General features: G+C 39.4%; 6 protein-coding genes across 8 annotated transcripts; 3 read left to right on the top strand and 3 right to left on the bottom strand.

The window, feature by feature from the left end:
- Positions 1-475: 475 nt before the first annotated feature.
- On the bottom strand, positions 476-1,512 carry RpL30 (ribosomal protein L30). Its single transcript, XM_065481405.1, has 3 exons — positions 1,352-1,512; positions 1,015-1,160; positions 476-695 (listed from the first exon to the last, which is right to left on the bottom strand). Exons 1-3 carry the CDS (start codon positions 1,370-1,372, stop codon positions 512-514), a joined length of 351 nt encoding a protein of 116 aa, XP_065337477.1. The 5' UTR covers positions 1,373-1,512; the 3' UTR covers positions 476-511.
- A 169-nt stretch (positions 1,513-1,681) lies between these two features.
- On the top strand, positions 1,682-8,700 carry Ythdf (YTH domain-containing family protein). 2 transcript variants are annotated; one of them, XM_065481402.1, is made up of 8 exons: positions 1,682-2,027; positions 2,159-2,232; positions 2,292-2,535; positions 2,993-3,261; positions 4,540-4,891; positions 5,470-5,674; positions 6,552-7,029; positions 8,559-8,700. In XM_065481402.1, exons 1-8 carry the CDS (start codon positions 1,991-1,993, stop codon positions 8,613-8,615), a joined length of 1,716 nt encoding a protein of 571 aa, XP_065337474.1. In that variant the 5' UTR covers positions 1,682-1,990; the 3' UTR covers positions 8,616-8,700. The 2 variants fall into 2 exon arrangements, with proteins under 2 accessions (XP_065337474.1, XP_065337473.1); XM_065481401.1 differs by having other exon boundaries at positions 2,289-2,535.
- Positions 8,701-11,360: 2,660 nt separating this feature from the next.
- Hacd1 (3-hydroxyacyl-CoA dehydratase 1) lies at positions 11,361-12,891 on the top strand. 2 transcript variants are annotated; one of them, XM_065479128.1, is made up of 5 exons: positions 11,361-11,560; positions 11,628-11,748; positions 11,811-12,040; positions 12,319-12,497; positions 12,553-12,891. In XM_065479128.1, exons 1-5 carry the CDS (start codon positions 11,469-11,471, stop codon positions 12,630-12,632), a joined length of 702 nt encoding a protein of 233 aa, XP_065335200.1. In that variant the 5' UTR covers positions 11,361-11,468; the 3' UTR covers positions 12,633-12,891. The 2 variants fall into 2 exon arrangements, with proteins under 2 accessions (XP_065335200.1, XP_065335202.1); XM_065479130.1 differs by having other exon boundaries at positions 11,409-11,560; positions 11,611-11,748.
- A 138-nt stretch (positions 12,892-13,029) lies between these two features.
- Positions 13,030-20,612, top strand: LOC135937496 (uncharacterized). Its single transcript, XM_065480648.1, has 16 exons — positions 13,030-13,223; positions 13,280-13,425; positions 14,627-15,048; positions 15,513-15,633; positions 15,954-16,134; positions 16,186-16,312; positions 16,373-16,514; positions 16,569-16,756; positions 16,882-17,153; positions 17,210-17,361; positions 17,929-18,347; positions 18,774-18,888; positions 18,938-19,118; positions 19,389-19,515; positions 19,572-19,713; positions 19,770-20,612. Exons 1-16 carry the CDS (start codon positions 13,045-13,047, stop codon positions 19,958-19,960), a joined length of 3,105 nt encoding a protein of 1,034 aa, XP_065336720.1. The 5' UTR covers positions 13,030-13,044; the 3' UTR covers positions 19,961-20,612.
- A 173-nt stretch (positions 20,613-20,785) lies between these two features.
- Positions 20,786-24,603, bottom strand: LOC135936351 (uncharacterized). Its single transcript, XM_065479127.1, has 8 exons — positions 24,376-24,603; positions 24,174-24,321; positions 24,002-24,120; positions 23,759-23,948; positions 23,606-23,705; positions 22,476-22,577; positions 22,236-22,415; positions 20,786-22,170 (listed from the first exon to the last, which is right to left on the bottom strand). The coding sequence occupies exons 1-8, from the start codon at positions 24,536-24,538 to the stop codon at positions 22,120-22,122; spliced, it is 1,053 nt and encodes a 350-aa protein (XP_065335199.1). The 5' UTR covers positions 24,539-24,603; the 3' UTR covers positions 20,786-22,119.
- A 600-nt stretch (positions 24,604-25,203) lies between these two features.
- Positions 25,204-26,857, bottom strand: LOC135937233 (vitamin K-dependent protein C-like). The gene is made up of 6 exons (XM_065480341.1): positions 26,741-26,857; positions 26,497-26,669; positions 26,039-26,220; positions 25,889-25,984; positions 25,706-25,830; positions 25,204-25,653 (listed from the first exon to the last, which is right to left on the bottom strand). Exons 1-6 carry the CDS (start codon positions 26,777-26,779, stop codon positions 25,336-25,338), a joined length of 933 nt encoding a protein of 310 aa, XP_065336413.1. The 5' UTR covers positions 26,780-26,857; the 3' UTR covers positions 25,204-25,335.
- Between the last annotated feature and the right edge of the window lie 656 nt (positions 26,858-27,513).

The following is a 27,513-nucleotide window of genomic DNA, read 5'->3' as shown; positions in this document are numbered from 1 at the left end:
CAGATTTCTTCATTCTTTCTCTTTGAATTTTGTGATTAAATTAATAGGAAGTACATTATGAATTTTTGAATAATCTTATTTTGTGAATCCAGAAGCTGGAAATTGATTTTCAGTCATTCTACAAGCTTTATTCAACGCAAATATAATTTCGTCCTATATATAAGAATCCGAGAAGTGCGCCATAATGCGGAAAACTGGTCAGCCAAGATTTGTTCAGAGCAGGTGTGGATTAAAACGCGAGATTGATTGCGAGCCCATCTTAAATTTCTTTTTCAAGTCTGATTTGATGACAGAAATTTACTGATAAAATATGATCAGAATTCTTCATTAAAATTAAAAGAGCTAGACTTATTGTGACAGTTCACAAGCACTAATCTTTTCCACTAATGCAAACTCTGAGCTAGTATCTCATTTTACTTTTTAAAGTTTAGTCGATGATTGTTGTAGCTGCGGTTTGATAAATGAAATAGTTCAATTGAGATTTTAATTTGTTTTTTATTCAATGAAAAAATTACTGCTGGCCGCCCTCAGCAGCGGGCATAGACCTGATGATTTCAGAGTCGCCAGGGTCTGTGATGGACAGTGTGCACACTCTGAAGTACTTTCCGCAGGCAGTTCCCAGCTCGTTGTTGTTGCCAGTGTAGTGGTGGACACCAGTCTTGGCCAACATGGCGTAGTACTCAATCTCAGATTTCCTGTTTCAACACATAATTACCACACGTTAACACATCCTTAGCTAAGAAAAACTAAGACTGGTCCACAACTATCCATACTCACTCAAGCAGGAAATTGTTGTCTGAACCACCTTTTTATTATTATTATTTAAAATTTAGAAATCCATAGACCAGGTATCATTTGGTCTACTTCTCAGTTCTCTGGAAAATCCCAATTCCGACTAACTGAATAAGATGAATTGGGATTTTCTATAAGTTTTTGTTTCCGCGATGGGAAACGAAATTAATTTGAGGCTACTCCATAGGTCTCAAAGTGCGAGATCCTACTTCTCAGCCTCACCTCAGAGGTGGTGTGTTGTTGGCAATGATGACAAGCTTTGCTTTTCCCTGTCTCAGCGTCCTCAGGGTCTGCTTGTAGCCAAGCACGCACTTGCCGGACTTCATGACCAGGGCAAGGCGGGAGTTGATGCTCTCAAGAGCCTTTTTCTGTGGACAGAAGCAGAAAGTCGGGGTTTAGCATCCATGAGGCATTGCTTTCCACGTGGCTTTTGGGGCGCCGAAAAAGATAATGTTTATGTAATATCGGCGTGAAAATTCAAGCTTAGAGGAAGATCTTTGCGCAGATTTGTTTAATATAATTTTAGAATTAATCCTAAAAGTATTAGTTGGTAATTTACCTGTTTCTTTTGGGCAACCATGGTGAAAATTGCAGGAGATCCGACAGCCGGGCAAGTTACACGCTCACGGTGTGCGATTCAATGGAGGAGTGGAGGAGCACAGGAGGGAAGCGGAAGAAAGGGGGCGTCGTCAAGCGCGGGGCGACTCCTGCGCTTGACCATATTCACTATTCCTCCCTAAAATCAATTTTTATCTCTATCTATTGCTGTGTAAATAATTTTTTTTATTTTACAAATGAGACAGAACCTATTTTATGATTAATTAACCTATTTTTATTATCCGCAAGAAAAAGTTGAATCTCTTGAGTCAGGATCAGGTGCGCAGGCGTGAATCACGTCTCATACTCTCATAGTAGCCAGCCATTATCATCATTGATATCGGTGCTACGAAGTCGGCGAAATCTTTTTCGCTGTTTTTCCCAGTGTTGTTCGGCAGGCGGCTCGCTTGGCCGACGGTGCAGTGTAGTGCCTACGGCCGAGGACTAGGCTCGCGGACAAGAGACGAGTTTGTCGGCACCCGTTAGAGCGGCAAAAGTGCGCGGTCCGCACCATTCGCCGACTGTGCCGAGTGCTGGTTAAGTGCAGACACACCGTCTTTCCTCTCGAGGCCCCGACCGACGATTCCTGGGCACCCGGCGAATGTCCATTCAGCGGATGAAAGGCCAAGGCAGTCAAGGTGAGCACTCGCACTCCTCAGGGCGCGCTCCTGGGCGCGTGACCTCGCCGTCGGCGGCCGGCGGGGGCGTTTTCGCCGCTTGCCAGGCCCATTGATTGCATCCACGGTCATATTTTCTGATTGTATTGCAGCGACTAACGGCCCCAAGGAGCACGTGAACGACCACGAGGACTTTGAATCATGGCGTACCCAGCCGCATCACCCGGTTAGCACCTGACCCTGATGCTTTGTCTAAAATTTGTTACAAACTCTGCCTGTTAGCAGCAGCAAGGCTACAGCACGCCGATTTCGACGTCGATGGGCACCTCGGACCCGTACTACTACAGCACTACGTCCTTCCCCTACCAGACCTTTGGAGTCAACGACGGCACTTGGTCCAACGGCGGCGACCAGATGACCTTCCTCGGCGGCTACGGTGGACAAATGGCTGCAGCCGCCGCCCACGAGCCGTACAGCATCGACGGGATGTTCGGCACTGGAGGATTCGGCACGTTCAACCAACAAGCAGGTTCGTCCATTGTTATTCCAATCCAATGTGGTCACATGACGTCTTGTTTTTTCCACTAAAGACCAAAGTCCCCCATCAAAAATGGAGATTATTACACTGTTTGTGGTCTGAGCTGATTGTGATTAAAACATAAATATTAGCTAATCAATCAGATTGAACATGAATGTCGTGTTCGGAAGGAAAAATTATTGTAACTGACCGTCGGTTGCAAAATAGGTTATCTCTTTCCCAACGACACCCAGACCCGTGTGTTCTTCCAAGAATTTCCTTTTTTTAAAAAACACCTGCTAAGAAAATTAGTGGGTATTGCTTGAAGTAAGTGCGGCTTGAAAGTATCTCCTTAGTATTTGAAAACAACTGTCATGTGCTGGAATGGACTGATTTGGCCAGGTGACAATTCCTCCCTGCAATTGATTGATTTTTTCCACTTGGTTTATAATATCATGAACATTCTCAGCGGGCGCGTTTAACTACTTTCCGGGCAGTGGAGCGACCGATTACTCGACATGGGGCGGAGGGGCTGGCGGCGCCGGCTTGGGACGCAATAAGCACTACGAGGACTACTACCGTGCCGCCTCCGACGCCTCTGGCGGCGGCTACATTCCCCAGCAGCAGGCGCAGCAGCAGGGCGATGACAGGGTCAAGGCTGTTGAGCAGGGCATGCAGGGTCTCGGCCTCTCTGACAAGGACAAGGACAAAGACCTCAAGGACGGGCAGCCCCTCCCGGTAAATTTAATGGTTTTATATTTAATCTTGTGTGAGTGGAATGAATGGAAATCCTGGCTCCCCTGATTTTTAATTTATGTTTTTATGACAGTTGAAATCACAAATTGTTACGGTGTTTCCTGATATTTATGAGAAACATTTTTTTTTTAATCGTGACAGGAGTGTCTTGAAAAAATTTTGGCTGCAAGCAAAACCAATTCTTTTATTTTTGGCACTAAAGGAGTGTCGAAACTCAAGCCTGGTTTCTTTTTAATGACTGTTAGTCTGGTAATTAGCTAAATTGCTTTTCAGCCAGAACTTCGTAAATTAGAAAATGTTAAAAATAAATTATTTCTTCAATTATTGTGCCTGTTATCTAGGTTTCAGGCACCTAAATTAATGTTAACATTAACCAGAAAACTCTACACACTTGACGTTTTAGTTGTTGGCGAATATATTGATATCATGTTCCATTCAAGAATTTTGTAAACTCGTAATGAATTATTAAAGGCTAATCACATTGACACATTCATGGTGAGCCTTAGGTCCACTAGGGTAACACCTGCACCAATTGTCATCAAATTCCAAATACCTTTGCTTGGCCTGGATCCTAAAAATTAGATTTTCAATTAAATTACCTTTTTGAAATAAAAAAAGGTTATAAAAAATAAGTTGTAAAGAAAAGGAACTTTAATCAGCTTTCCGATTGTTAACTTTTTAGCTCTTCCATTAGCTATCACAGTGGATCTTGACAGAAATCCCTTTATCTTGTTTCAATGAGTGAATTTCAATCATTTTTCCTGAAAAATAAGCTATAGTAAAATTTGTGCCATTTACTTAAGATATTGGAAATTTAATAAGCTTTCAGTATAGAGAAAAGCTCCAACAACTCCAACTCCATTTGTTGAATTATGACAGGAAGCTAACGTGGACGGTATGCAGGGTTTCCAAAAACTTTAATAATTTTACATTCTAAGTCCATTTTCTAAAATCATATCAACCAAAACGAATATTGAGTATTTCACCAGAAATTAAATCATCAATTCTCCTGAATTTACTTGTAAGAAAATAAAAATTGAAATTGTCTAATATGTACAATACATAATAAACGTTATTTTGTTATTTTTCAACTTACAAAATAAATCCGAATCAAAAAACAAGAAATTCAGTTAGAACAAAGTCAGATCCATTCATGTGTGCACTTATCAGCCTTATCTCATCTTCCATTACACCATGGACGCCAATCCACCTCAATTAACTAATTAACGTCCTGCCCATCTAACAAAATCTTCTGCACAGGGCGGCACAAACAAGAAGCTGACGTGGGCCTCGGTGGCGAGCACGCCCGCTAAGCCGACGCCGCAGGTAAAAAAGAAGGCCGGGGGTCTGCTGCCGCCGCCGATGCTTCAGACCAAGCACAACATGGACATCGGCACGTGGGAGGCGAAGAACGGCGGCGCGTCCCTCAAGCCCGTGGCCCCGCCGTCAGCGCAGCCCAGGGCCTCGTGGGCCACGCAGCCAGTCAACATGCGCGGCCGGGCGCCCCAGCTGGGGCCCCCGCAGCAACAGCAGTACCCCCCTGTCGCCCCGGGCATGACCGTCGCACCACCTGTTCTCCACCACCCCATGCACCCACCTCAACCTGATTTTTGTAAGTTGCGCGCCACCTAATTTACCTGATTGTCAACATGTTATTTACGCTGAGAATGGCGTCTCATAAAAATTATTCCTGCCCAACCCTAATCACGATTTTAAGATTGAATCAGCCTTCATTGGCGACTAGCAACAAAAAATAATGCTCAACTTGCCGAATTTTGACTCTGGTTTCAACAGCATGTTTCCACAAAACGGGGTAGAGGCTCTCGAAACCTCAATCTCGTCACGAGACAATGCAAAAGTGAAAACCTTGCCATAACTACCACAATTTTCACTGCTGAAATTGTGGCTTTAAGGTGAAGGAACATTTATACATATGATTAAAACGTATTTTTATTCTAATCAGGATATTTTCATGTAAAAAACCTCCGAAAATTAGATACAAAGTTTCATGATCATAATATAACAAATTAGTCTAAATATAAACTCAAAAAATAATTAGAAAAAAGATTGTGCTGCACTTAATTTGATTTATTTTTCAAGTCTGCAAAATGCACAAGATGCTCTTGCAGGATGTTAAGTCTAAAGTCTGGAATTGTCCGAAACTCTTTCAATTGGTGAATATTCTTGCAGGTTCTATGGCTCAGCCGCCGCCACCGTTGCCTCAACTGCAAAGCCAAATCCCATCCCCTCTGGCTCCGTCAGTTCCCGCACCTTCGCATCCCATCCTAGACGAGCTGAGGGAAAAGAACAATTACAACCCCACCGACTACGACCTCTCGGCAAAAGGCGCCAGGTTTTTTGTCATCAAGTCGTATTCGGAGGATGATATTCACAGGCAAGCGCAAATTTTCATCAATTTAACGAAATCGAAATTTTTCGGAACATCTTAAAATCATGCAGCGTATTTTTCGAATTATGGAATGGGTAAATTATATCTGTATACCAAATTATTGTTTATTTATATTTGCTGAGTGACTGGAATTAATCTGAATGTTTCCTTTGGGAACACATGGTTTTATCTATTGATTTTCTTTCAGGGTTGCATTAAATTTGCTTACCATCCGGTTTTTTCACCACTGGATTTTACTGGGTTTTACCACTCAATTTTTATCTATTTACTGCGCAAGAAATGCTCAAAATGAATTTTTCCCACTTAAAAATCTAAATGTAGCGGTCAGATTGGTCAAAATTTCCTCTACCATGCAGAATTTTTCTTTGACGTTGCTATTTTCTGCCTCAATTTTTCAAGTGGAGGTCATGAACAAATAATTTGAAAATCATTGAAAACCAAGTTGTAAAAATTGCCTGCAAGGAACTGGTGAACATTGAAAAAGGAAAACTGGTTTTTACTAGAGGTCTCAGCCGCGAGATTTAAGGCGGCAGCTGGAACGGCTGAAAATATTGTAAACGTGATGTTCGATAGTGCTTAATGGCCCGAAGGACCGGAAGACATTTTTTTCTCCTGCACTTTTTAATTTTTGACCCCTTTTCACTGGTGTGGCTGGAGCAGCTTAGCCAGAATCACGGCGGCCGGCGGCTGCCCATGTGACCCAAAATTTGCCGGCTGGCGCGGCGCAGCGCGACTGGCTGAGACCTCTAGTTTTGACCACTGCACTGCATTTTTTTTTAATTATTCCGATTTTTTGCAACGGGTTTTTTAACAAAGAAACCCATGGAATTGTGTTCTTATTTTTGCATTTATTCAATTACAGGTCGATAAAATACGAAATTTGGTGCAGCACGGAGCACGGCAACAAGCGGCTGGACGCAGCGTACCGGGAGCGCGAGGCAGCCAAGGGCAGCGTGCTGCTCTTCTTCTCTGTGAACGGTTCGGGTCACTTCTGTGGCATGGCGTTGATGACCTCGCCGGTGGACTATCACGCGTCATCTAGTGTGTGGTCGCAGGACAAGTGGAAGGGCCAGTTCAGGGTGCGCTGGGTGTACGTCAAGGACGTGCCAAACGTGCAGCTGCGCCACATCAGGCTCGAGAACAACGAAGGCAAGCCGGTGACCAACTCGCGCGACACGCAGGAAGTGCCCTTCGAGAAGGGACGCCAGGTGCTCAAGATCATGCACCAGTACCGCCACTCCACCTCCATCTTCGACGACTTTTCGCACTACGAGAAACGGCAGGAGGAGGAGGACTTCCGCAAGAACCAGCAGCAACACCAACCGCAGCCGCCGTCAAAGGTGAATGGCATTATTTTCCACCGAAATAAAATTAAAAGCAAAAGAACAATTTCACGTGGGATTGGAATTTTATCAAGGTTTTTCAAAAGGTTATATTTTTTGCCGATTTCAAGACCCATATTTGCTTGGAAATAATTTATTTAAATTCGAAATTAAACCAGGGGAAATTCACGCAATTCCCCATTTGCGTAAGCCGCCAACAGATGGCTCCACCGAATATATATGATAATAAGGAACAGTATATATATATATATATATATATATATATATATATATATATATATATGTATATGATGAAAACAAAAATTAGTCTAGCCAATTGCCGTATAGTTTGTTTTAAAAAATTTGTTCACTATAGTGGTTAAGTAAAAATATCATGCTTAAGTCCTAAATTGAAGCGGATAAAAAATTGAAATTGTTCATTGACACTATCTGTTGGTGATATCAAAACGCGGATGATTTGAAATTTTGCGTCGCCACGTTTATGAAGAACAAAGTCTGCAACCAGAAAAATTATTTACATTATATACTAAATTGTATGCTATATTATTTACTAAAAATTGTCATCCATCACTCCATCAGCCATTTTTTGGATACAAATTCACTTTTAGCAGTTATTAATTGTTGCGGCCTTCCAATTCCTCCTTAAAGACAAGATTATTCCTTTGAACCTGCCAGCAGCAATATTTTAAAAACAGTAAACTCTGTCCAAGCGATCAAACAAATCGTGAAGCAATTAGCACAGGCTTATTTCAATTTTTAATTTGCATTTAGAGGAAAGCTATAGAAAAAAATACGTAATGAGTAGGGTTGTGATTTTTAAATTGAGATATTATCCCTATATTTGTTAACTTTCTTTGTTGCGAATCATATGGGTTTCTTACGCGCCGTTTTAAATGGTTTTTTTATTGAAATTGCACAAAACAATTCCAAAAAATAATCTTAATATTTTGTCGAGATTTCAATGAAAATAACATATTCTTACTTAGGTTTCGTGTCGCAACAAATGCATGAATTTGAAATAAATCGTTGTTTATTGTTCACACGTAATATATGAAATTACATGAACCATAAATTGAAGTTATTTAAAGTGTTCCAGAGTAGCAACACTTTCTATGCTGGAATTTTAAAATTGTTCCAAACAAAAAATCCACTTATAAATTAAAACTACATGACATTAAACATAATAATTCACTTTTTCTCAGACATGAAGTCTAGTTAGACGGCTAATGTGTGGTTAAAATAGCATGTTTTATATCTCCGTGCAACACAGCCCGTCAAAATTCACCAAACTAGTCATGAGTGACTCACAGTTACAATTCTTGCTATAATAATTTTAGCCTGGAGTATTTCAAAAAATGTGTTTGGTGTGAGAGCCGTGTAAAATAAAATAATTTTACAGAGACTTTTAACGGCAGCTATTATCTAGGATTAGATTGCCTTGTTAAGTTTCCTTTTATCTCGAAGTCATCCATCAACAAAATCCTCTTGTCTGTGACATAAATTAACAAAAAATATTCTTGTTTCAGGAGCGAGGTGACGGTGGCGGGCGTGGGCGCGGTCGTGGCGGCCCTTCCAGGAACTGAGAAAAAGAGGAAAAAATAGCATCAGCCAATTTTCTGCCATTATCCTTGAACCCTTTTGCATAACACACATACGGACACATACACACAAACACTCACATACACCTTATAATGCTTGTCCATTGTTACTCGAATAGCTTGTGTATTTGAATGGGAAAAGCGAAAAAATGGCCGGCTATTCTTTTTTTACATTTAATTAATTCTTACTTTCCACATTGGCTGGGAATCTGCATTATTTTTAATCGGATATTATTTTCATATGTATTGTTGTCGAAAGTGCCTTTGATTTTATCTTGATTATTTTTTCCGAGCATACTGAAGGAGAGGACAACTTTCGAGGGGCGCGAATTGCATTCATTTTTTTTTTTTACCAGCCAGAATATCAAAACTAAATTTTTGGGAACTAGTTTTTTCGTTCTTTCTCTTTTTGGAAAAGGGCTGGCCTAAAATACATTTTTTCCACAATTCTCTCACAAACCTCACTCTTTGATTAATTGAGCTGTTGAATCAACGTGTATTAGAGGCAAACAAAAAAGAAGCACCCCTAATTGACTGAAGCGCTGCTGCCGCGAAGAAGGCTAAACACGGTTGGAAGACGATGCAGGGAAGCGGCCTAGTTTCTGTCCGGACCCGTAGTTTCTTCGACAAGAAGTGCTTTTGAATTAACGTTGCTGAAAATTAAAAAGTGGTTGGTTTTTGTGGTGGTTTGTGACTCGTATAACATATTGAAAATCATGGTTACTGGTTTGTTGAACTTCTTAAATTACAATGAATGAATTCTCCCTGCCGCAGTGAATAATCAAACGAAAGAAGACCCTCTTTATTGGACATTTAGTGCGACGGTTGAAGAACTTTAAATATATTTATCAAATCCCGTTTCTGTGCAAACACTAACCGCAGACGAACTGATTGACTTTTTCTAAACTACAAAAAGAGAGTAAATACGAACCCTATCCTGCTTATGTTTCAAATTTGATTTATTTTATTCAATTTCGAGAGGAAAAGACAAAAAGTGTTATCGATTGAATTTGAACTGTTGCAATTTCTTGATAAAATCCGAACTTGAATGGACTTCAGTGAAGCTGTGAAAAGTGAACAAGTGTCTACTTCAAGGACAAGTAAACGAGAATAATTATAAAAAAAGAACTTCAACGATGCTCGACGAAAGAAGGAACGATCGATCGGCTGAGACAAAAAGTTACAAATCGACTCATTTTGTAGGAAGCCTTATTGTTCTGTCCTTTCATTGGCAATTCCACAACAATTCCTACCAATTCTAATCACGATGATAATAACAAGAGAAGAATTGTATTTCCTCAACCACATGTTGATTTCTTTTTGAATGGTCAAATGATAGCAATGATTATCTGAGCAAAAGGAAAATGGAAAACTGTTCATACTTATGTGTGTTGTAAAATTACGGTCGCCAATAACATAAAAGGAAAAAAGCACCTCTATTGGCTACACTAAATCGAACCTGCAAAGTTTTATTTTTTCAATTCTCACCTTGTACACATTCATTTTTTCTTAAGAGGCTGTCCAGCAAGCTCTCATCAAGCAGTCGTTTTTTTCAAAAAAGAAAAAATCGAGGACGCCAAAGATTTAAAAATAAACATGAACAGCAGAAAAACGTTTTTCTTTGAGGCTCGTCGTGCTATTTTTATTATTTCTATTTGGAAAAACCAGACAGACAATCGGACGAACCTCTGAATTAAAATCCGTGGTTGAAAACCGGAGGTTACAAGCTTTTAAAATAAGGTAAAAGAAATCGACAACACAGTAGAATGAATTAACGTAAGCTCTCGACCTTGCAGTTTTCTTAACTTTTATAACCAGAGCAGACAGGTACACGATCCCTAAGTTTTACCAGCTTGTTTCAGGTTCGAAACCTAAATTGACACATAAAGATATATACAAAGATTAGAAATATCAAGAAAAGTAGGAAAATATTACTTTCTATTAAATATAATAAAGCCTGCAAGTTGTTTGATATTTCAGAAAAAAAAATCGGATGGACAGAGTGAACCCCTGAATTAAACCTTTTTAAGGTTGGATGAAAAATTATATTATTTGATTCATACATGTAACAAGTTATAGTCGATTTGAGTAATATATATATATATATATATATATATATGTTAGCTCACACGTAAAATCAGAAAATAATATGAAATGAATTTCATTATTTTTTTATGATTTTCCATTTGTAAATATTTGTATAAATTGTACGCTAGTGGAATTGATGATCGCGACAGAACAGACTGGATTAGACATATAAAAATAAGATACGAGTGGACACGATACGAAATAGGCTGAGTAAAATCACACAGCAATTAAAATCAGGGACGGATTCTGTGAGGACGGGCAGGCGCGAGAAGGGCGATAATTTGACTTTCCGTGGGAATCTTTTTGTTTTGCTACGTTGCCGTTGCGCAGGATGACGATCATCGTCATTCCACTAGCGTACAATTTACACAAATATTTATTTACAAACAAAATCATAAAAAAATAATGAAAAAATTCATATTATTTACTGATTTTACGAGTGAGCTAACATCATCTATTACTCAAATCGGCTATAACTTTTGTTACACACAAAAAAGAGGTTCTCATTTTGTCGCTCGAATCTACATATAATTATTATTGTTCATTCAGCAATCTCAATACTCAAGTTTGAGCTGACGAGAAATAATCCTTGGCGCCAAAAGGGGGCGTGTCATCTACGAGGTCACGTGACCTCGATGACGTAGTGACCAGGCACTTAAAATCTGCTAGGTCACACTGACCGACCACTGGATAAGCTAGCGGTGAATTTGCACAATCTCGAGCGAAGAAAAATTTAGTTCCATCGACAGGATGGCGAACAAGACGGCCAGTAAGTCCAAGAAAGAAGTCGGCTTCCTCGGCAAAACCTACCTGCTCGCGTACAACGGGGCTCAGGTTGCAGGGTGAGTCAAAAGAGGCACCTTTCAAATGTAAACAAATGATTTGAAATAAGAATTGGACACCTTGCAGATGGAGTTACATTCTGTATTTGATGGGCCAGTATTACACGGCCGACCCGAAGCCCCAGCAGTCCCTCTGGGAGATCGTCCGGACCGCCCTGATTATTTTCCAGAACGCCGCCGTCCTTGAGGTTTGCTTTTTTACGATATTTTTTTAAACAAAAAATAATCTTACTGAAAATTCCAACTGCAGGTGTTCCATGCCATTTTCGGCCTGGTCTCCTCCAACGCCATGGTCACCTTGTTCCAAGTAGCCTCCAGGGTGATGGTCGTGTGCGGCGTGCTGATCGGCGTCGAGGGCGCCTCCGACAGTCAGGGTCTGCACTTTTTGCTCTTCGCCTGGACCGTCACTGAGATCATTCGCTACAGCTTCTACGCCATGGGAATCCTCGGTGTTTCCATCTACCCCATCGTCTGGTGCAGGTAAAAGCTATACCCTGACGCCAAAAATAATAAAAATAGAAAAGTCCAGTGATTTGAAAATTTGTTCATAATTATGTTGCATTATCGTTAGCAAAATTTTATTTTAAATAGATCAGATTAGTTCCAAAGGAAATGTACATAAAAATACAAGTTTCAAGCAATTTGATTCCATGCTAAAATCAACAATTTACCCAAAATAACCAACTTAATTCTGCTATTTTTTCAAAATCTAAATCTCATGGATATGCCTGATAAAAATCAATCTCTTTCAATTTCAGGTACACTTTCTTCATTGCTCTCTACCCAATTGGAGTTACTGGCGAGTTGCTGTGCCTGTGGGCGGCCTCTCAGCTTGTGGGCGCGAGCAAACAGTGGACTTTGACCTTTCCCAACAGCTGGAACGCCACCTTCAACTATCAGTACTTCTTGGTCATCGTCATGGCTCTCTATGTTCCACGTAAGAAGCAATTCTTGAAGCAAATTCAATTAATATCTAATTAATGTATTTGCAGTGTTCCCTCAAATGTACCTGCACATGTTTGGACAGCGAAAGAAGGTGCTCGGTGGTGGCGCCAGCAAGAAGAAGAATTAAAGTGACTGGTGTTTGTTGATTATTTTGTATAAAAATGTTCAGTCTTTTGTAATACTCTTGCCTCTAAGGTTCATGCGACAGAATAGTTTTGGACCAATGTTGATTTATTTTAATTGCGTGACCAGACAGTGAATTTTTGGGGAAATGAGACTCCTCTTCTTTTGCTCAAAATAGATTTTAATCTTTTATTTTTGCGCGCCTCGAACTTTCTAGTTGGAGATTATTTTTGCCAATGGGATAATAAAAGTTGTGTTTTTAAGCACTTTCGTTTCATTTCTCTAATTAACCGTGCAAGCAGATAAGGGAGAAATAGTATATTTAGCTAGCAAACACGAGATAATGTGGTATCAGCGGAATAGAAACGAACTGACAAGTGCGTCTGACAGCTCATTGTGCAAGTCACTCGCAAAGGATGCTTCATTTTGTGTTGCTTGCGGCAGTAATTCTACTTTTTATTTTCTGGGCAAGCAGGAAGCCCAGGAACTTTCCTCCTGGCCCGCCCAGATGGCCAGTCATCGGGAATTATCTCGAGATTTTTGTTCTGTCCAGCGACAAAGGGAAGCAAGAGGTCTTTGCAACGCTCTCGAGAATGTGTGTTGACTCTGGATTTTAATTTCTTTCTATTGTTTGATTGATTTTTTTTCTAGCTATGGCGGCATCATGGGAATCCACTTGGGCAGCCAACCGACGATTGTGGTTAGCGATTTTAAAATGGCAAGGGAACTCAGCTCTATGGGTGAATTGTGTGGAAGACCAAGAAGGCGCATTCATAACAAAGACGAGAAAAAGTTTGGTATAAATGGATAAAATACGTTTTCTAATTAAATATATAGAGTTGGTTTATTTACAAACATTAAAATTAAAATATAAGATTAAGTATTTGGCTCCTGATTGGCTAAAGAGGTTGAAAGATGCTCATTGAGTCATTTAAAACTTTTAAATTATGTAACCCATGTTTTATGGAATTTTCCAATTTTTTTCATTTTTTAAAATCTTAAACAGAGTATTATTTATATTGTTTTAAGTATTGGGTCAAAAAGTTGTCCAAAAAAGAAATTTTCAGGATGGTGAAAATTAAAATCATGTTTTGCTTCGATTGAGTAATTTTTACCCTCTCTGGGCAATTTCTGGGGTCAGACAGGCCCATCAGAACAATTAAAAAATCGAAGCCTGGCGTCAGGGTAGTCTTGGAGCGATCGCTATATTATTGAATTCTCATTTGTATGTGTAGCCTCTTTAACGACGCTAGACGGGCTCTGTAAATTCTAGCTGCAAGATCTGCACACCGTTGGAACAGCCAAGTCAAGAGCTTTCAGAAAACGTGTGTAATTTAACTCTTTAGGGTTCTCAGGAAACACCCTGATTATATCCCTGAGTACAATTTGCTCTAAGGGTCAAATTGCACATGAATTCGCCGTTCCAACGGTGGGTACGCCGTTTCTGATTATTTTAAATAAACTGTAACGTCAAGTTCAAAAATATTCTGGAGGGGAATTTTTGGTTTTCTCTTCAAACATTTAAATTAATTAAAAATCGTTTTTCTCGATGTTTGAAAGTTGAGAGAAAAATTCTTTTATGTCTATAAAATATAAATCTTCTGTTGAAAAAAGCAAAATATTTAATAAAAATTTAAACACTAAAATTTAAATTCCCATTTATAGAGCAAAAGTTGTAGTCAAGACATGTCTGCAGAAAAATCAAATCTAAAATTTCAACCTACGAGGGATGACACTATTTATTACTTAATAGACAGAAAGGTCCTCCTCTATTGGGAAAACACCTGAAAAAAGGTTTAAATTGAATTGGGAGATTATTAAGGGTAACGAGACGTTTCCTTAGGATGTTTGGTGGAAGTCATTGCTGATTGTGAAAATAGTAGGTTTTAAAAACCATCGGAAGAAAATAGTTATTTCCTGAAATTTCCGGGGGAAAAAAATCACTTGACTCTATATAATATAGTATTATAATTCCAACTGTACGCTATTTTGTCCCAGGCTTAATTTTCAATGACGGCGATGACTGGCGCGAGCAGCGGCGATTCACGCTGCGTCACATGCGCGAGCTGGGCTTCGGCAAAATGAGCCTGGAAGGAGTGATCCACGCCGAGGTGGAAGACCTCCTTCGGCAGGTGGCGACCAAGGCCGGCGCCGACTTTTCGCACGGCGTCGAGCTAAGCGACATCCTCGGCGTGGCAAGCGTCAACGTGCTGTGGTTCGTGATCGCCCGCGAGAGGTACTCGCACGATGACCCCAGGGTCAACCTGCTGGCCGGGCTGATCAGGAAGCTGGCCAACAACCTTGATGCCGCCGGCACCGCGCACAGCACCTTCCCCTGGCTCATGTCGCTGCTGCCCGGCTCGGCGTCCAAACTGCGAGACGCCATCGACGTCAGGAAGAGGTTGGAAAAGTTCATCCAGGTATGTTAATTATATCGAGACAAAATAATACATTATTAGAGGTCTCAGCCAAAACATAATATATCATAAATATTTCAAGGTACATTGAATTTGAAATTTACGAAATTTACAATATTTATTTGTGTTCACTTGAAATTAAAAAAACATAATGTGTGTGCTTGAAATTTTATTTCGAAACTCGCCGACTTTGAAAGTTTTGGTGACGAAACACCAAAAAGGTATTTAAAATAAAATTTAATTCAACTGGATGTCATCTTCAATAGATTCCGAGATATTGTCGATTCTTCGTGTTTAAAAAACCTGAAAATCCGGGAAAGTACTCAAAATATTAAAATTGTAAAATTAACAAGCCTGAGAACAGGATTTTGATTTAAAAATTGTGATTATTTAATCAAGTCCACATTTTTAAGCAGATTTTTTAGACTATTAGTTCTTGGATTTAGTTGAAAATACATTTTTCGCAGGAGAGGATACACGATCACATTTTAACATTAGACAAGGAGAATCCCAGAGACTTCATCGATATTTACTTGTTAAAACTACGAGAGCAGAGCGAAGAGGATAAAATCCATGACTCATTTTCGAGTGAGTGAATACAACAACATTAAAAGAACACAATTTGCTAGCTGGGTAGATGTTGCATTTAAACTTTACAAATATCGCAGATTTTAGTCCCCTGCAGAGTTTTATGTCAAGCAGCACGCACCACAGTTGAGTCATGCAAGTTGCATACCCAAATAATGGACTCGATCAGATAAAATCAACTGCGTATAATAAAAAAAACGAAAACTTCCACAGTTTCGATGAAATTTTAATTTATAGAGAGTAAATATTTAACCGGAAAAGAAATTTCATAATTAAAGAAACCATCCATAATTTTGAACCTCTTGGTGCGATTATAAAAGGTGCTCAGCTGATTGCTGTAATCGGCGACATGTTTATGGCCGGCCTTGACACAACCTTTAACTCAATGGCGTTCGCTCTCCTCTACATGGTGTGCTACCCTGAAGTGCAACAAAGGGTTTATGAGGAAATCATTCACACGGTCGGCAGGAGCAGATTACCGAGTCTTGAAGATAGGAAAAGGTTGATTAAAATTAGGATTTTTAACAAATTAATCATTTTTTTTGTATTTAGTTTGCCGTATGTTGAAGCAACAATTGAAGAAATCTTCAGGATGAGCTCTGTCCTGCCACTTGCGGTGCCGCACGCTGTTTTGCACGCGGAAAAAGATGTGAATTTCCATGGCTATAATATTCCAAAGGTTTTTGGCGTTTAAATAAGAATAATTTATCTAAAGATTATAATTATTTTGCCAATAAAGGCGTCTCGAATTCTGATCAACTTGGCGCACATCCACGGCGACGACAAACTTTGGGGTGACTCGAGGAACTTTCGTCCCGAGCGCTTTCTCACGGAAGACAACAAAGTGAAGCGGCCGGAATTCCTAATGCCCTTCGGCGTCGGTTCGTTTTTATTAATTCCGTCGCGGGGCGCACTTGTTTAATTGATCGTTTCAGGGAAGCGGCAGTGTCCGGGCGAGACCCTGGCCCGCAGCAACATGTTTCTCTTTTTCACTTCAATTATTCAGCGCTTCGAGTTGTCGGTGCCCAAGGGAAGCAATCCGCCCGACAGCCAAGACTTCCACGGAGCTCTCACGCTCAGCCCCAAACCGTACAAGGCCAAATTCACACCGCGGATCTCGTACTAATTCGGTTTATATACGTCTCTGCCTGAATAAATAAAATAGCAATTTACAAACAAATTAATCCTTCAAATAATTGGTAACACGGGATTTCCGAAGCGCTAGGGTAAACAGAGTCAAATTTATAGTCACTTGAGATAAGATATTATGGGTTCAAATTAGTTATCAGCCTGGCCCCCACAATCATTGCCAGTCAGTTTAAACCGGTGACCATGGCCGGATTTGTGCCAGTGATTCTCTTTTTAGCGTCGATTTTCCTTTTGCTGCGGTGGCTCAGTTCGAAGCCGGATAAATTTCCACCAGGACCACCGCGATGGCCAATCGTCGGGAACCTGCTAGAGGTTATGAGAGGAGCGAAAGGCGGGGTCATTCACGAACTTTTTACCGGCCTCTCAAATAAGTGTGCATTTTTTAAATTATATTTAATTTGAATTATATATATTTATTATTTTAAAGGTACGGTCCTGTTATGGGCATGTACATGGGAGCACAACCAACGATAATTATCTCCGATTACAAGGCAATCAGATCAATTGGCATGAGAGAAGACCTTTGCGGCCGCACTGTTAATAAAATTGGTCAAATAATGCAAAAAGGGAGGAAATATGGTAAGGTCATTGACGAGAAGATACATTTTTTTACTATTTGTACTAGGTTTGACGAGTGAAATAGAATTGGAAGTATTGAAAATTAATTTAAAATTTCTTTGACGTTTTACTGTTAGCATAAAAATATTTTACCAAAAAGAGTTAGATATTGTTATTAAAATTTGGAAGGTTTTTTAATTTATAACATATATTATTGATTAATTTCCTTATTCAAGGAGCTTAAAGCAAAATTTAAAAATTACAAAATTTAAATATTGGGAAAAGTTGCCAATTTGGAACGAACCTAATATGTCCGGAGCTGCCAACAGATGGCGCCACAGTTAATTTACCATTTTCTAGTTTAAAGAATTCTGTAGTTTCTTTCGGGACTTGCAGAACAGATGATATGGTTTTCAGCAGCAGGATTGAATCTATGGAATTTCAGTTCAAGGACCCGAGAACTGTATATAAACGGTGGCGCTATATCTGTTGGTGATTCCGAACACTAAGTCGTTTTCCAAGAATGATATTCTTCGCTGAGATATTAAGCTCGCAAATAAATATATTTTAATTCCTATAATTCTCTAGGACTAATTTTTAACCACGGCGAGGAATGGAAGGAGCAGCGACGGTTCACATTGCGTCACCTCAAGGATTTGGGATTCGGCAAGAAGAGCATGGAGTGCATAATTCACGAAGAAGCAGAATGCTTGGTTACCGAGGTGGCCAAAAAGGCGGGATCAAATTTTTCGCAGCCGGTCGAGCTGTACAACATTTTGGGCACGGCCAGCATCAACGTTTTGTGGTACATCACGGCCGGGCAGAGGTACGCGCACGACGACATCCGCCTCCAGCAGCTCATCAGCATCGTCAAAGACATCTCGAGCCAGTTCAACGCGGCCGGTGGACTGGCCGTCTGCTTCCCAATCGTCATCGACGTCGCGCCTTGGCTCACGGAACTCGAGAAGTTCAAGGACGTGCGACAGAGAGTCAGGGATTTTATCATGGTGACCAGAATAACTTGATACGAACAGTTTTAAAAAATGGGACACATTTAAAGATTATTGCTAATCCCGGAAAATCCTTACTGCCTATACGCATAAAATAAAATCCTTGAGAAACATTTAAAGTCAAAATTGAACAGAGGAAGCACTACGAGGAATGTTCTCAATTTGAAATCTTATTTAATTTAAAATAGAAGAGTTACCCTAAAATGTGTGTGCGTTGGATAGATGAGAGAAATCGAAATCTGCCTAGAAAATATGATCAAGCGCTGGAAGTTTTGGATAAAATTTTAACTGTAGCAAAGCTCTTTTGATTGCTGCACATTAATTTTAGAACAAATTGATAAAACTTATAAATTGTTGCCCTGTGTCAATTTACCTTAATTTGATTTTAAATTAGTAAATGTAAAACCGAAATTTTCTCCAAAGGATGACGCAAACAAGCACAAAGAAAGTCTCGATCCAGACAATCCCAGGGACTTCTTGGACATGTATTTAATAGAGATTGAGAAAAATAAAGCAAACAAGGATACCTCATTTCATGGTGAGCTGATTATAGAAATAAATCGAAAATACATATATTTTTGTGATAGAGGAGCAGCTTGTTTTCGTGATGGGTGACCTATTCCTCGCGGGAGTTGACACGACTTTCAACGCAATGGCGTTTATTTTAGTCTACATGGTGTGCAATCCAGAGGTGCAGAGGAGAGTGCAAGAGGAAATTGACGCTGTGGTTGGAAGCGACCGACTTCCGAGCCTCAACGATCGGCCAAAGTACAAAAATTGAAATAAAATGTATATTTTAGGTTCGGTGCCTCCATTAATCCGTAGATCGAAGTTTTAATTGATTATTTAAGTAGTATTGAGCATATTTGCATAATTTGCTTGGAAGAAGAAATTTTTTGAAATTTTTTGAAAGTTTTTGGAATTTAAAAAAGCCAAATACGCATCAAAAACAGGCCGGGCAAAAATAGGCGCTTTCCCTGTTTAGTCAAGTGATCAAGCGAGGCAATTTTTATTTCCAATCAATGATTTAATTTTCAGAATGCCCTACGTAGAAGCTACAATTCAAGAGTCGTTGAGAATGAGTACAGTCGCACCGCTGGCTGTACCACACGCTCCACTCTACGCAAAGCAGGACGTTCCGTTCGGCAACTACATTTTCCCCAAGGTATTCCGCAAAACTTGAGGCAAAAATCTAGTAACACACAAAAAATTACGGCCCAGGACTCGCGAATATTGTTAAATCTTGCACACGTGCATATGGATCCGAAAATCTGGGGTGATCCAGAAAATTTCAGGCCGGAACGCTTCATCTCCGAAGACAACAAACTGCTCAAACCCGATTATTTATTGCCATTTGGATCTGGTTAGTTAAAAAAAATTACTGAATTTATCGAATTTATAAATTAAGTTTATTTTTAGGCAAAAGGCAGTGCTTGGGAGAAACGCTAGCCAAAAACAATTTATTCCTGCTGTTCTCCGCGCTGATGCAGCGTTACAAGCTAGAAGTGCCAGAAGGGTGTGCTCCCCCCAACAGCAAAGAGGTGGTTGGTGCTTTCACGCTCGGACCAAAACCATACAAAGCCAAAGTGACGCCACGTTTCATCGTTTGACGTCAATGCGTTTCACGGAAATTACAAATGAATGGTTATGTGATCATATTGCCATTTGAGCTTGTTGGTTAAAATTCATTTCATTTGCTTTTGCTTTTCATTAGAATATATTCTTATATGCTTTCCGTAAGCATCAAATAGTGGAATTATATTCAACACGAAAACAACCTCCGAAGGTCGAATTTTTCAAATATTGGAATTTTAATGTTGAGGAAGATCACAAGAAAGCCAAGGACGACCAAAAAACTATCTTTGAAATGCAGTGTGCCGTTAGAATAACTTACTCCAATGACTCAGTTTAATGCAATGAGACGAGCGTGTCTTCCTTTTGTAGTGTGAAAATGTCCTTGCGGGACGTCCTTGCCTAATTACTTGAAAAAATTGCACACTCCAACACACAGAGTGTATATTATTTCTCCTCTAGATTAGAAATAGGCGGGTGTAACTAAAACAAAATATTTCTGACGGTCATTTGTCCAAATGAGATTAATTTTATTTGAAAGAGAACGGTTTATTTTTTCACAGTGCTTGCCAGTTATGACTTAATGCTGCAATTTTTTATAGACAATTTAAAAAGTAGATGCTGTAGTTTAATCCAAATCCCACACTGGCAATGCAGTAGTTGTCTCCTCCACTGGTGTTAGTATCTCTGTGACTACTACCGTAGTATCAGTTACTGCCGTAGTATCAGTAGCTGCCATTGTATCAGATACTGCAGGAGTAGTATCAGAAACTGCTGGTGTTGTTCATGAAGCACCATTAATGTTGCTGTCGATCCATTCAACGTAATTGGATACCCTGGTGAACAGGGTTGTGGATCCAGAGCAGCCAAAAACAGTTTTTTCCTGCTGTTCTCCGCGCTCGCTAATGCAGCGTTACAATAAGCTAGAAGTGCCAGAAGGGTGTGCTCCCCCCAACAGCAAAGGGGTGGTTGGTGCTTGCGCGCCCGGACCAAAACCATACAAAGCCAAAATGTGACGCCACGTTTCATCGTTTGACGTCAATGCGTTTCACTGAAATTACAAATGAATGGTTATGCGATCATTGAAAATGTAAAAGAGACTCACTCAAAAAATTAACTCCATATTTTGTCTGTAATTTCCTTTCAACTCTGTTTTCGCTCTGTACTTTGTTGTAGCAAGATTAAAGGGGTATTTTAATTAACTGTGTTTTGATCAAACACAATTCATAATGAAAGAATTAATTTCAATTTTAATTTAGGGGCTTTTTTCAGAGTAGCTCGAACTTTTCCTCAAAACAAGGTGGTTATCAAAATGATCAAAGCTTAAATAACGCGCACTGTCTACGTTTTTTTAGTGGGGGCGCCTTATTCTCTGTCTGTAACGTAAAAGCAAGTAAAATGCAATAAAAGGTTTACAGCATAAGTGATGATCGAAAAAGAGTGGTGATTTTTATGGTGAAGATTTAGTTCACAATTTAGACTATCGTGCCCTCTATTTTATCAACTACTTTATCCTTGGTTCTTCTCATAAGTCGACACTTTTTGTGATACCGAACAAATGTTTCTTATAAATGGATTTAACATTGTTGAAGAAACGAGATAGTTGTTTTGCTTGTCAGTTTTATGTCACTTTTAATCGGTTATAAAACCTACAAAGTAAAATTTACGCTTTTTGTGCTCTACAGATAAGAAAATCTACGAAAATAGTTCAGCAAATATTCCATCCGCATCAATCATTTTGCTAAATCTAAAATTAAACTTTTAAAGACTAAAATGTCAGCCACAGATAACTTACAAAAACAATATCCTCCCTGTTCTTCATAAGACCCAACGCCATGCGTGATTTTTCTTCTCTCACACGAGTATATAAATATATGAACTTAAAAAATGCGTTACCACAACGTTTCATCTACATTGATAAAATTGAATTTTAAGCTCGGTTTATACTATATTTATTTTTAAAAGGTTAAATCACCAATTAAGAACTTATCTTTGGTTGAAATAAATAAAAACTTTTCCTCTATATTATGTCTCATGTTTTGTTATTTTAAAACCAGTGCTTGAGAGATTAACACCCCCTTAAATAACTATTCCTGCTGTTGTACGCCAGAAATGCTCTGTGTTCTATAACAAAGTGGTGGTTGGTGCTTATTCACGCTCAGACCAAAACCATAAAAAACGAAAGTGACGCCACGTTTCATTGGAGTTGCAACAAAATCATGATGTACAGGCCGGACGTCGTGATTAACTGAAATTTAATAAGACTCTCATGAAATATGAATTCTCTAATACATTTTAAACGTATATATTCACCCTGACGAACAGCTCCATGGAGGAGGTGAAAAAGCCTAGCGGCTCGACGTGCTCGGGCGGCGCCCCGGCCGAGAGGCGCGTTATCACGACGAGCAGGCTTGCACGCGCGCCGCCAGAGCCCTGAAGCCCGCCTCGTGCCACCTGCGTTGCATTCAGCACGCGATTCGCCAAATTCTCGCTCTGCGTGGATTAATTAGATGATGTCAGTTTCCCGTGAGATAAAAGAGACGGTTCGCTTACTTTGTCTATAAGCCGCTGGCCGCACGATGAGTAAACAAATATCTGGACGAGAAAGCCAGCCATAGTCATCACGGTCACTGAGTTGATCGGGTTGTCTGGGTACTTTGTTATTGACAATGAGAGTTATTTTAGAAAAATACTAAAAGGTGACGTTATAAAAAGATAAAGATGGTTTCTGAAAGACGAAATTGGCATTGATATCATTCGTCAATTTTTTTTACGGGTTTTAAGGGAAAATTTCGAAAACCTGGGACGAATCTCATCTTTCCGTGGTGCAGTTTCGAAAAATATGGTGTGCTATGAATTGCTCTCACCCGGCCCGATCGAATAGACACTAAATTTGATGTTCTAAGTTAAGGTCAAAGGTCATTATCCTGTTCATTTTACTTCAAAAACAATTTTTCAGCTTTTTCATATTTTGCAAACATTGTAAACTCCACTTCTCGGGTTCTAACCATCAAAATTGCAAAAAATGCACACTTCTGTTAGACTCATCTCGACCTCCTCTAACCAGCTGAATGATAAAGAGCTGATTTAGCTACACCCCCACTGAAAAAAAATTAAAAAAGCTTATAACGAACATACTTTGCATTTAATTTTGATATACATACATAAAGTTTTAATTTTTAAATCAAGTATGGGGTGGTGGTGGTAATTAAAGGTGAGTAATGAATAATTTAAAAAAAAATTTGAGCCGTGGAAGCGTGCTTTTATTAGTAAATATTTGCTATTAAAATTGTTACTGGGGTTTGAAAGGGGTGGTGTCTATCATCCCCTAAACCCTTCAGCTATTAATGGGAGGTCAAGAACGGTGGGTAGTTTTTGCAATTCTGATGGTTAGAACCCGAGATTTGTAGTAGACAACATGCGTAAATTATGAAAAATTCTGAAAAATTGCGTTTTTCGAGTTTTGAAATGGAATTTCTTAAAAAAACACCACAATATCACACACGTTATGGGAAAACTTATGGGTGCATTGTCAACATTCTAAAATGCTTTACTCAATTTCTTAAATTTTAGTAAATAAATATTAATATTTGACTAACGAAATCCAATTTTGAGTTTATTCGATTGGGCTCATGCCAATTTTGTCCTCCGACCCGTGATATTTTGTATAAATTAGTTCTTACGCTCATGAAAAAGTAGCAATACGCAAGAATGCTGACGCCTGTAAATCCGTGCGTCAGGAAAATCAAAGATCCTAAAGTTTCGTTGATTTCTGCAACAGCCCTGCATGGAAATAATTTCAAACTCTGTAGATTTTACCTAATCGTAAAATTTACTTCAAGTAGCACTGATGGTGCTTAATCCAGGTTTTAAAAATGGGGGTGATTTGCCCCCTTGTGCCAGGGACCAAAGCCATAGGCGCAGTCTGTGCCAAAAAATCAGCTCTTTCCGACGCAGCAACGACCAAGGAGAAGCAAAATGCGTCGCACGAGCAGGAAATTGCCGTGAACACCAATGCCGACAACACTAGATTTGCGACTAAAATTAACATCATTCAAATATAGCTATTATACAATTACTTTGCCACAAAATTAAAAAGTAATACGTTGGTTTAAGGTGGCTGTCGGTCGGGAACCATATTTCGTAGCTCATTTCTCGCGTACACTGCGCCTCCTGGCACTCGAGTGCACGCGATATTCTGCAAATGAGATTGATATCTAATAAAATTGATTAATGCAATTATTAGAAAACCTGTTTGAAGCAGGAATGATTGCTGTTATCAAAACTGAAATAATATTGTAAACCACCGCCGTCACTGAGAGTTTCAGGATGCGCATTTTGGACGCGGATCGCATGTGCCTGCTCTCCTTGTCTAGCTCGTCGATTGGCCCAAAATTTTCTAGTAAAATATATTTTAAAACGAGGATATGAGTTTGTTTAGTTCAAAATTTACCTGAAAATATGCCCATCAAATGTTCCAGTTTCGTCTGTTTACGCAGAAAGAAATTGATGCGGAATATGGTTATGAGCAGGTTCACCAAAATGTAGCCGTAAATCGTTGCGTTAATCAGCGAAAAGGGGGACAGGAGGAAATTAGCTATCGCTAAAAGTGACATGGTTAAGTAAGGCGCAGCAAAGAAAAATATGTAGAGCAGGTTTAAATTAGAGATGCGCTCGTCATCAGGACTTGCAAGACCTCAAAAAAGAAAACGCTTATTATTATAATAATAATTACTGCAGCTGATTAAAATACCTGCCCAGCGCAAAAGCTGCAAGTTAAAGTCAAATTCGGTTGTTTTCATTTCTGGAGAGTGCCGTCCTTCTAACTCAAAGTAAAACAATGGACTAAAGTTTGATCAGCCTGCTTTCGTTTGACAAAAGTTTACAACAAGGAAAGTCCGTAAAATCGATTCTGGAAACTTCTTGTGTGTCGTGTGGTATCAGTTTTCAACTGCCTCAATAGAGAAATCAATATTTTAGTAAGCAAAAACTTCTGTTTGATTTGTTTTGCTTATAATTTCAATAAGTAGACTTCGCAAGCATCGAAGGGATTTGTATCAATCGATCTCTTTCAAGATGGGCAACCTCTCTCTTGATAGGCGAGCACTCACGTGTGCACAAATTTTTCCTTTGTTTTCCTCATTACCTCCCTTATTCCTACAGAAGTATCCCCCTACAACCCTAAGAAACGATGGCCTATAGATCAACGAAAAATATGATAATTATGACTCGTTAAACTACCCTCGAAACGCTAAGGCGGGTGAAAATATAAAACAAAATATTTCATACGGTAATTTGCCCAAATGAAATTTATTTTAATTCAAAGAGAACGGTTTATTTTTTCACAGTGCTTGCCAGTTTTATGATTTAATGCTGCAATTTTATAGACAATTTAAAAATTAGATGCTGTAGTTTAATGCAAATTTCGCACTGTCAATGCAGGAGTTGTCTCAACTGGTGTAGTATCTGTGACTACTACCGTAGTATCAGTTACTGCTGTAGTATCAGTAGCTGCCGTAGTATCAGATACTGCCGGAGTAGTATCAGAAACTGCTGGTGTTGTTGATGAAGCACCATTAATGGTGCTGTCGATCCATTCACGGTAATTGGATACCCTGGTGAACAGGGTAGTGGATCCAGGGCAACCGCCTTCTGCATAACCGTAGGAGAAGATTCCAATGGCGACTCCAGTTCCAGCAGTTCCAGACACGTAAAGAGCGGAGCCTTCGTCCTGCACGATTTTAAATTAATCACTAATAATACACAAAATAATGGGGACAAACCCTGCAAGGTCCAGTTTCAGGAGTAACAAGCGTAGCGCACATCTGTCCTGTTTCCAAGTTCCTGCACTCTGAGTCTGGAGAAATGTTCAAATCAGTGTATCTGAGAAGTTGCTGCCCGGAGGTAACTGAAATATTTAAATTATTTGTGACCCTGTTAATCTAATGTGTGACATGAAAAAATACCACTTGTGGACTCGAATCCAAAGCCAGATATCCTTGCAATATCACCTTCGTATGTGCTGGATGCCTCACCTAGCCCGCCAATATATCCAACGTAAACTAAAATTTAAAATTTAGTATAACGATGAAGTATTAACAAAAGTGATGCATCACAGCTAGACACAATTGGCTCGGGCAGTTTAATAAGCGCGATGTTGTTGACGTTGAATTGACTTGGGTCGTAATCAGGGAAAGTGATGACATCGTCAGGGCCGATGCTTCTCGTAATTCTGTTTGGCTCAGCATCGTTGTCCAAGTCGAGAGCTCCGAAGATCAAATCGTGCCCAATGGGAGATCTGAGCAATAAGATCAATCAAAAGGCATAATTTAGTTATACATATATCTAGAGAGGTCTCAGCCGTGAAATTTAAGGCGGCGGCTGGCCATTTTCACCGGCGGCTTGCGGCTGACGGTATTTTTGGTAGTTCTTAATGGCCTGAAAGGCGGGATAATACATTCTTTGCTATTCTTTTTAATTTTTGATCCTTTTTCACCGGCGGCTGCCCACGTGACCCAAAATTGCCAGTTGGCACGGTTGGCTGAGACTAATTATATCCTCTTGATTAACTTACTTGTTGATACAGGCAGCACAGGTCAGCACCCAATTAGGAGCGATGAGGATTCCAGAAAAGTTCGCATTAACATTGACGGGGACAATTTGAACGTGCCACGGAAATTGACCAGCAGTTGCGACTGGGCCGCCGTCCAAATAGGGGCTGACATCGTCGATGGCCGCACTTTGGGCCTGTGCAGAAACACAAGTGAAACAGTAGGAAAGAAAATTGATATATATATATATATATATATAAGCCTTACTAGAGCGAAGGCACTGAGGAGGACGATGGCAATCTTCATCTTAATCCACAGATTTCCAAACAAAAAATGCGAACGCAGGAGGGATTTTCTAGTTTTTATAATAATTCCCGATAATTGTTCTTATGCACATTTTATCTTATCTTAAAAACATCGTAAATAATGATTTAAGAAGTGTCAAACTTGTGGACTTTGCGGTGACGAATTGCAATCTTACGAGCAATTGCTTCTATATAGGCACGAGCATGTCAATTTTTCTTGAAAATTTAATAATATTATAATTTTTAAAACAATACAAATTATAATGTGATAATATAATTTAAAAAAATATACTTCTTCCCTACATAATAGCCGCAAAAATAGCAAATAATTTGAAAAAATGTATATGTCTTATATTTGGTTCGTTTCCCAACGTTACAATCAAAATTACTAATTGTAAATACTTGCTGATTTAAGTGGCATTTTAAATCAAATTCAAATTTAATAAAAGGATATTTCTCTGGTTCCCAATATAATTGAGACAGGTAATACCCATCCAACGCATTTCACGTTGGTTTGGATCAAGGGATCTATTATTCTGAATCTTATTAGCATTAAATCTGACCCATAAATTCTTAGCGAAAGACTGCCGCTTGCTTGATGCTTATCTCGTGTGCATTTCGTATTTCATAAATGAAACAACAGGTCAATTACATAACAATATTTGCTGATTCCAATGAACAATTGGCAAATTTTTTCATGACGTACGAAAACTGCCGACATGCTTTATCTTAATC

This window comes from Cloeon dipterum, chromosome 2 (genome assembly GCF_949628265.1).
Source record: "Cloeon dipterum chromosome 2, ieCloDipt1.1, whole genome shotgun sequence".
NCBI lineage: Eukaryota > Metazoa > Arthropoda > Insecta > Ephemeroptera > Baetidae > Cloeon > Cloeon dipterum.
The sequence above is the reverse complement of the archived record's forward strand: the minus strand, read 5'-3'. Positions and strand labels throughout refer to the sequence as shown.

Excerpts from the sequence above, each read along its gene's own strand:
- Hacd1 (XM_065479128.1), top strand. The coding sequence starts at position 11,469 with ATGGCGAACAAGACGGCCAGTAAGTCCAAGAAAGAAGTCGGCTTCCTC. Across the intron at positions 11,749-11,810 it reads AGAACGCCGCCGTCCTTGAG|GTGTTCCATGCCATTTTCGG; the intron begins GTTTGCTTTTTT and ends TTCCAACTGCAG. Across the intron at positions 12,498-12,552 it reads CATGGCTCTCTATGTTCCAC|TGTTCCCTCAAATGTACCTG; the intron begins GTAAGAAGCAAT and ends ATGTATTTGCAG.
- LOC135937496 (XM_065480648.1), top strand. The coding sequence starts at position 13,045 with ATGCTTCATTTTGTGTTGCTTGCGGCAGTAATTCTACTTTTTATTTTC. Across the intron at positions 15,049-15,512 it reads GGTTGGAAAAGTTCATCCAG|GAGAGGATACACGATCACAT; the intron begins GTATGTTAATTA and ends CATTTTTCGCAG. Across the intron at positions 16,757-16,881 it reads TCACACCGCGGATCTCGTAC|TCACTTGAGATAAGATATTA; the intron begins TAATTCGGTTTA and ends TCAAATTTATAG.
- Ythdf (XM_065481401.1), top strand. The coding sequence starts at position 1,991 with ATGTCCATTCAGCGGATGAAAGGCCAAGGCAGTCAAG. Across the intron at positions 2,233-2,288 it reads GTACCCAGCCGCATCACCCG|CAGCAGCAAGGCTACAGCAC; the intron begins GTTAGCACCTGA and ends TCTGCCTGTTAG. Across the intron at positions 2,536-2,992 it reads CACGTTCAACCAACAAGCAG|CGGGCGCGTTTAACTACTTT; the intron begins GTTCGTCCATTG and ends GAACATTCTCAG.
- RpL30 (XM_065481405.1), bottom strand. The coding sequence starts at position 1,372 with ATGGTTGCCCAAAAGAAACAG. Across the intron at positions 1,161-1,351 it reads TGGTTGCCCAAAAGAAACAG|AAAAAGGCTCTTGAGAGCAT; the intron begins GTAAATTACCAA and ends TTCTGTCCACAG. Across the intron at positions 696-1,014 it reads AACAACACACCACCTCTGAG|GAAATCTGAGATTGAGTACT; the intron begins GTGAGGCTGAGA and ends GTGTTGAAACAG.
- LOC135937233 (XM_065480341.1), bottom strand. The coding sequence starts at position 26,779 with ATGAAGATTGCCATCGTCCTCCTCAGTGCCTTCGCTCTA. Across the intron at positions 26,221-26,496 it reads TGTGCTGCCTGTATCAACAA|ATCTCCCATTGGGCACGATT; the intron begins GTAAGTTAATCA and ends CTTATTGCTCAG. Across the intron at positions 25,831-25,888 it reads TGGATTCGAGTCCACAAGTG|TTACCTCCGGGCAGCAACTT; the intron begins GTATTTTTTCAT and ends TAAATATTTCAG.
- LOC135936351 (XM_065479127.1), bottom strand. The coding sequence starts at position 24,538 with ATGTCACTTTTAGCGATAGCTAATTTCCTCCTGTCCCCCTTTTCGCTG. Across the intron at positions 23,949-24,001 it reads CTTTTTAATTTTGTGGCAAA|TGTTGTCGGCATTGGTGTTC; the intron begins GTAATTGTATAA and ends TCGCAAATCTAG. Across the intron at positions 22,578-23,605 it reads ATTGCTACTTTTTCATGAGC|TACCCAGACAACCCGATCAA; the intron begins GTAAGAACTAAT and ends TCAATAACAAAG.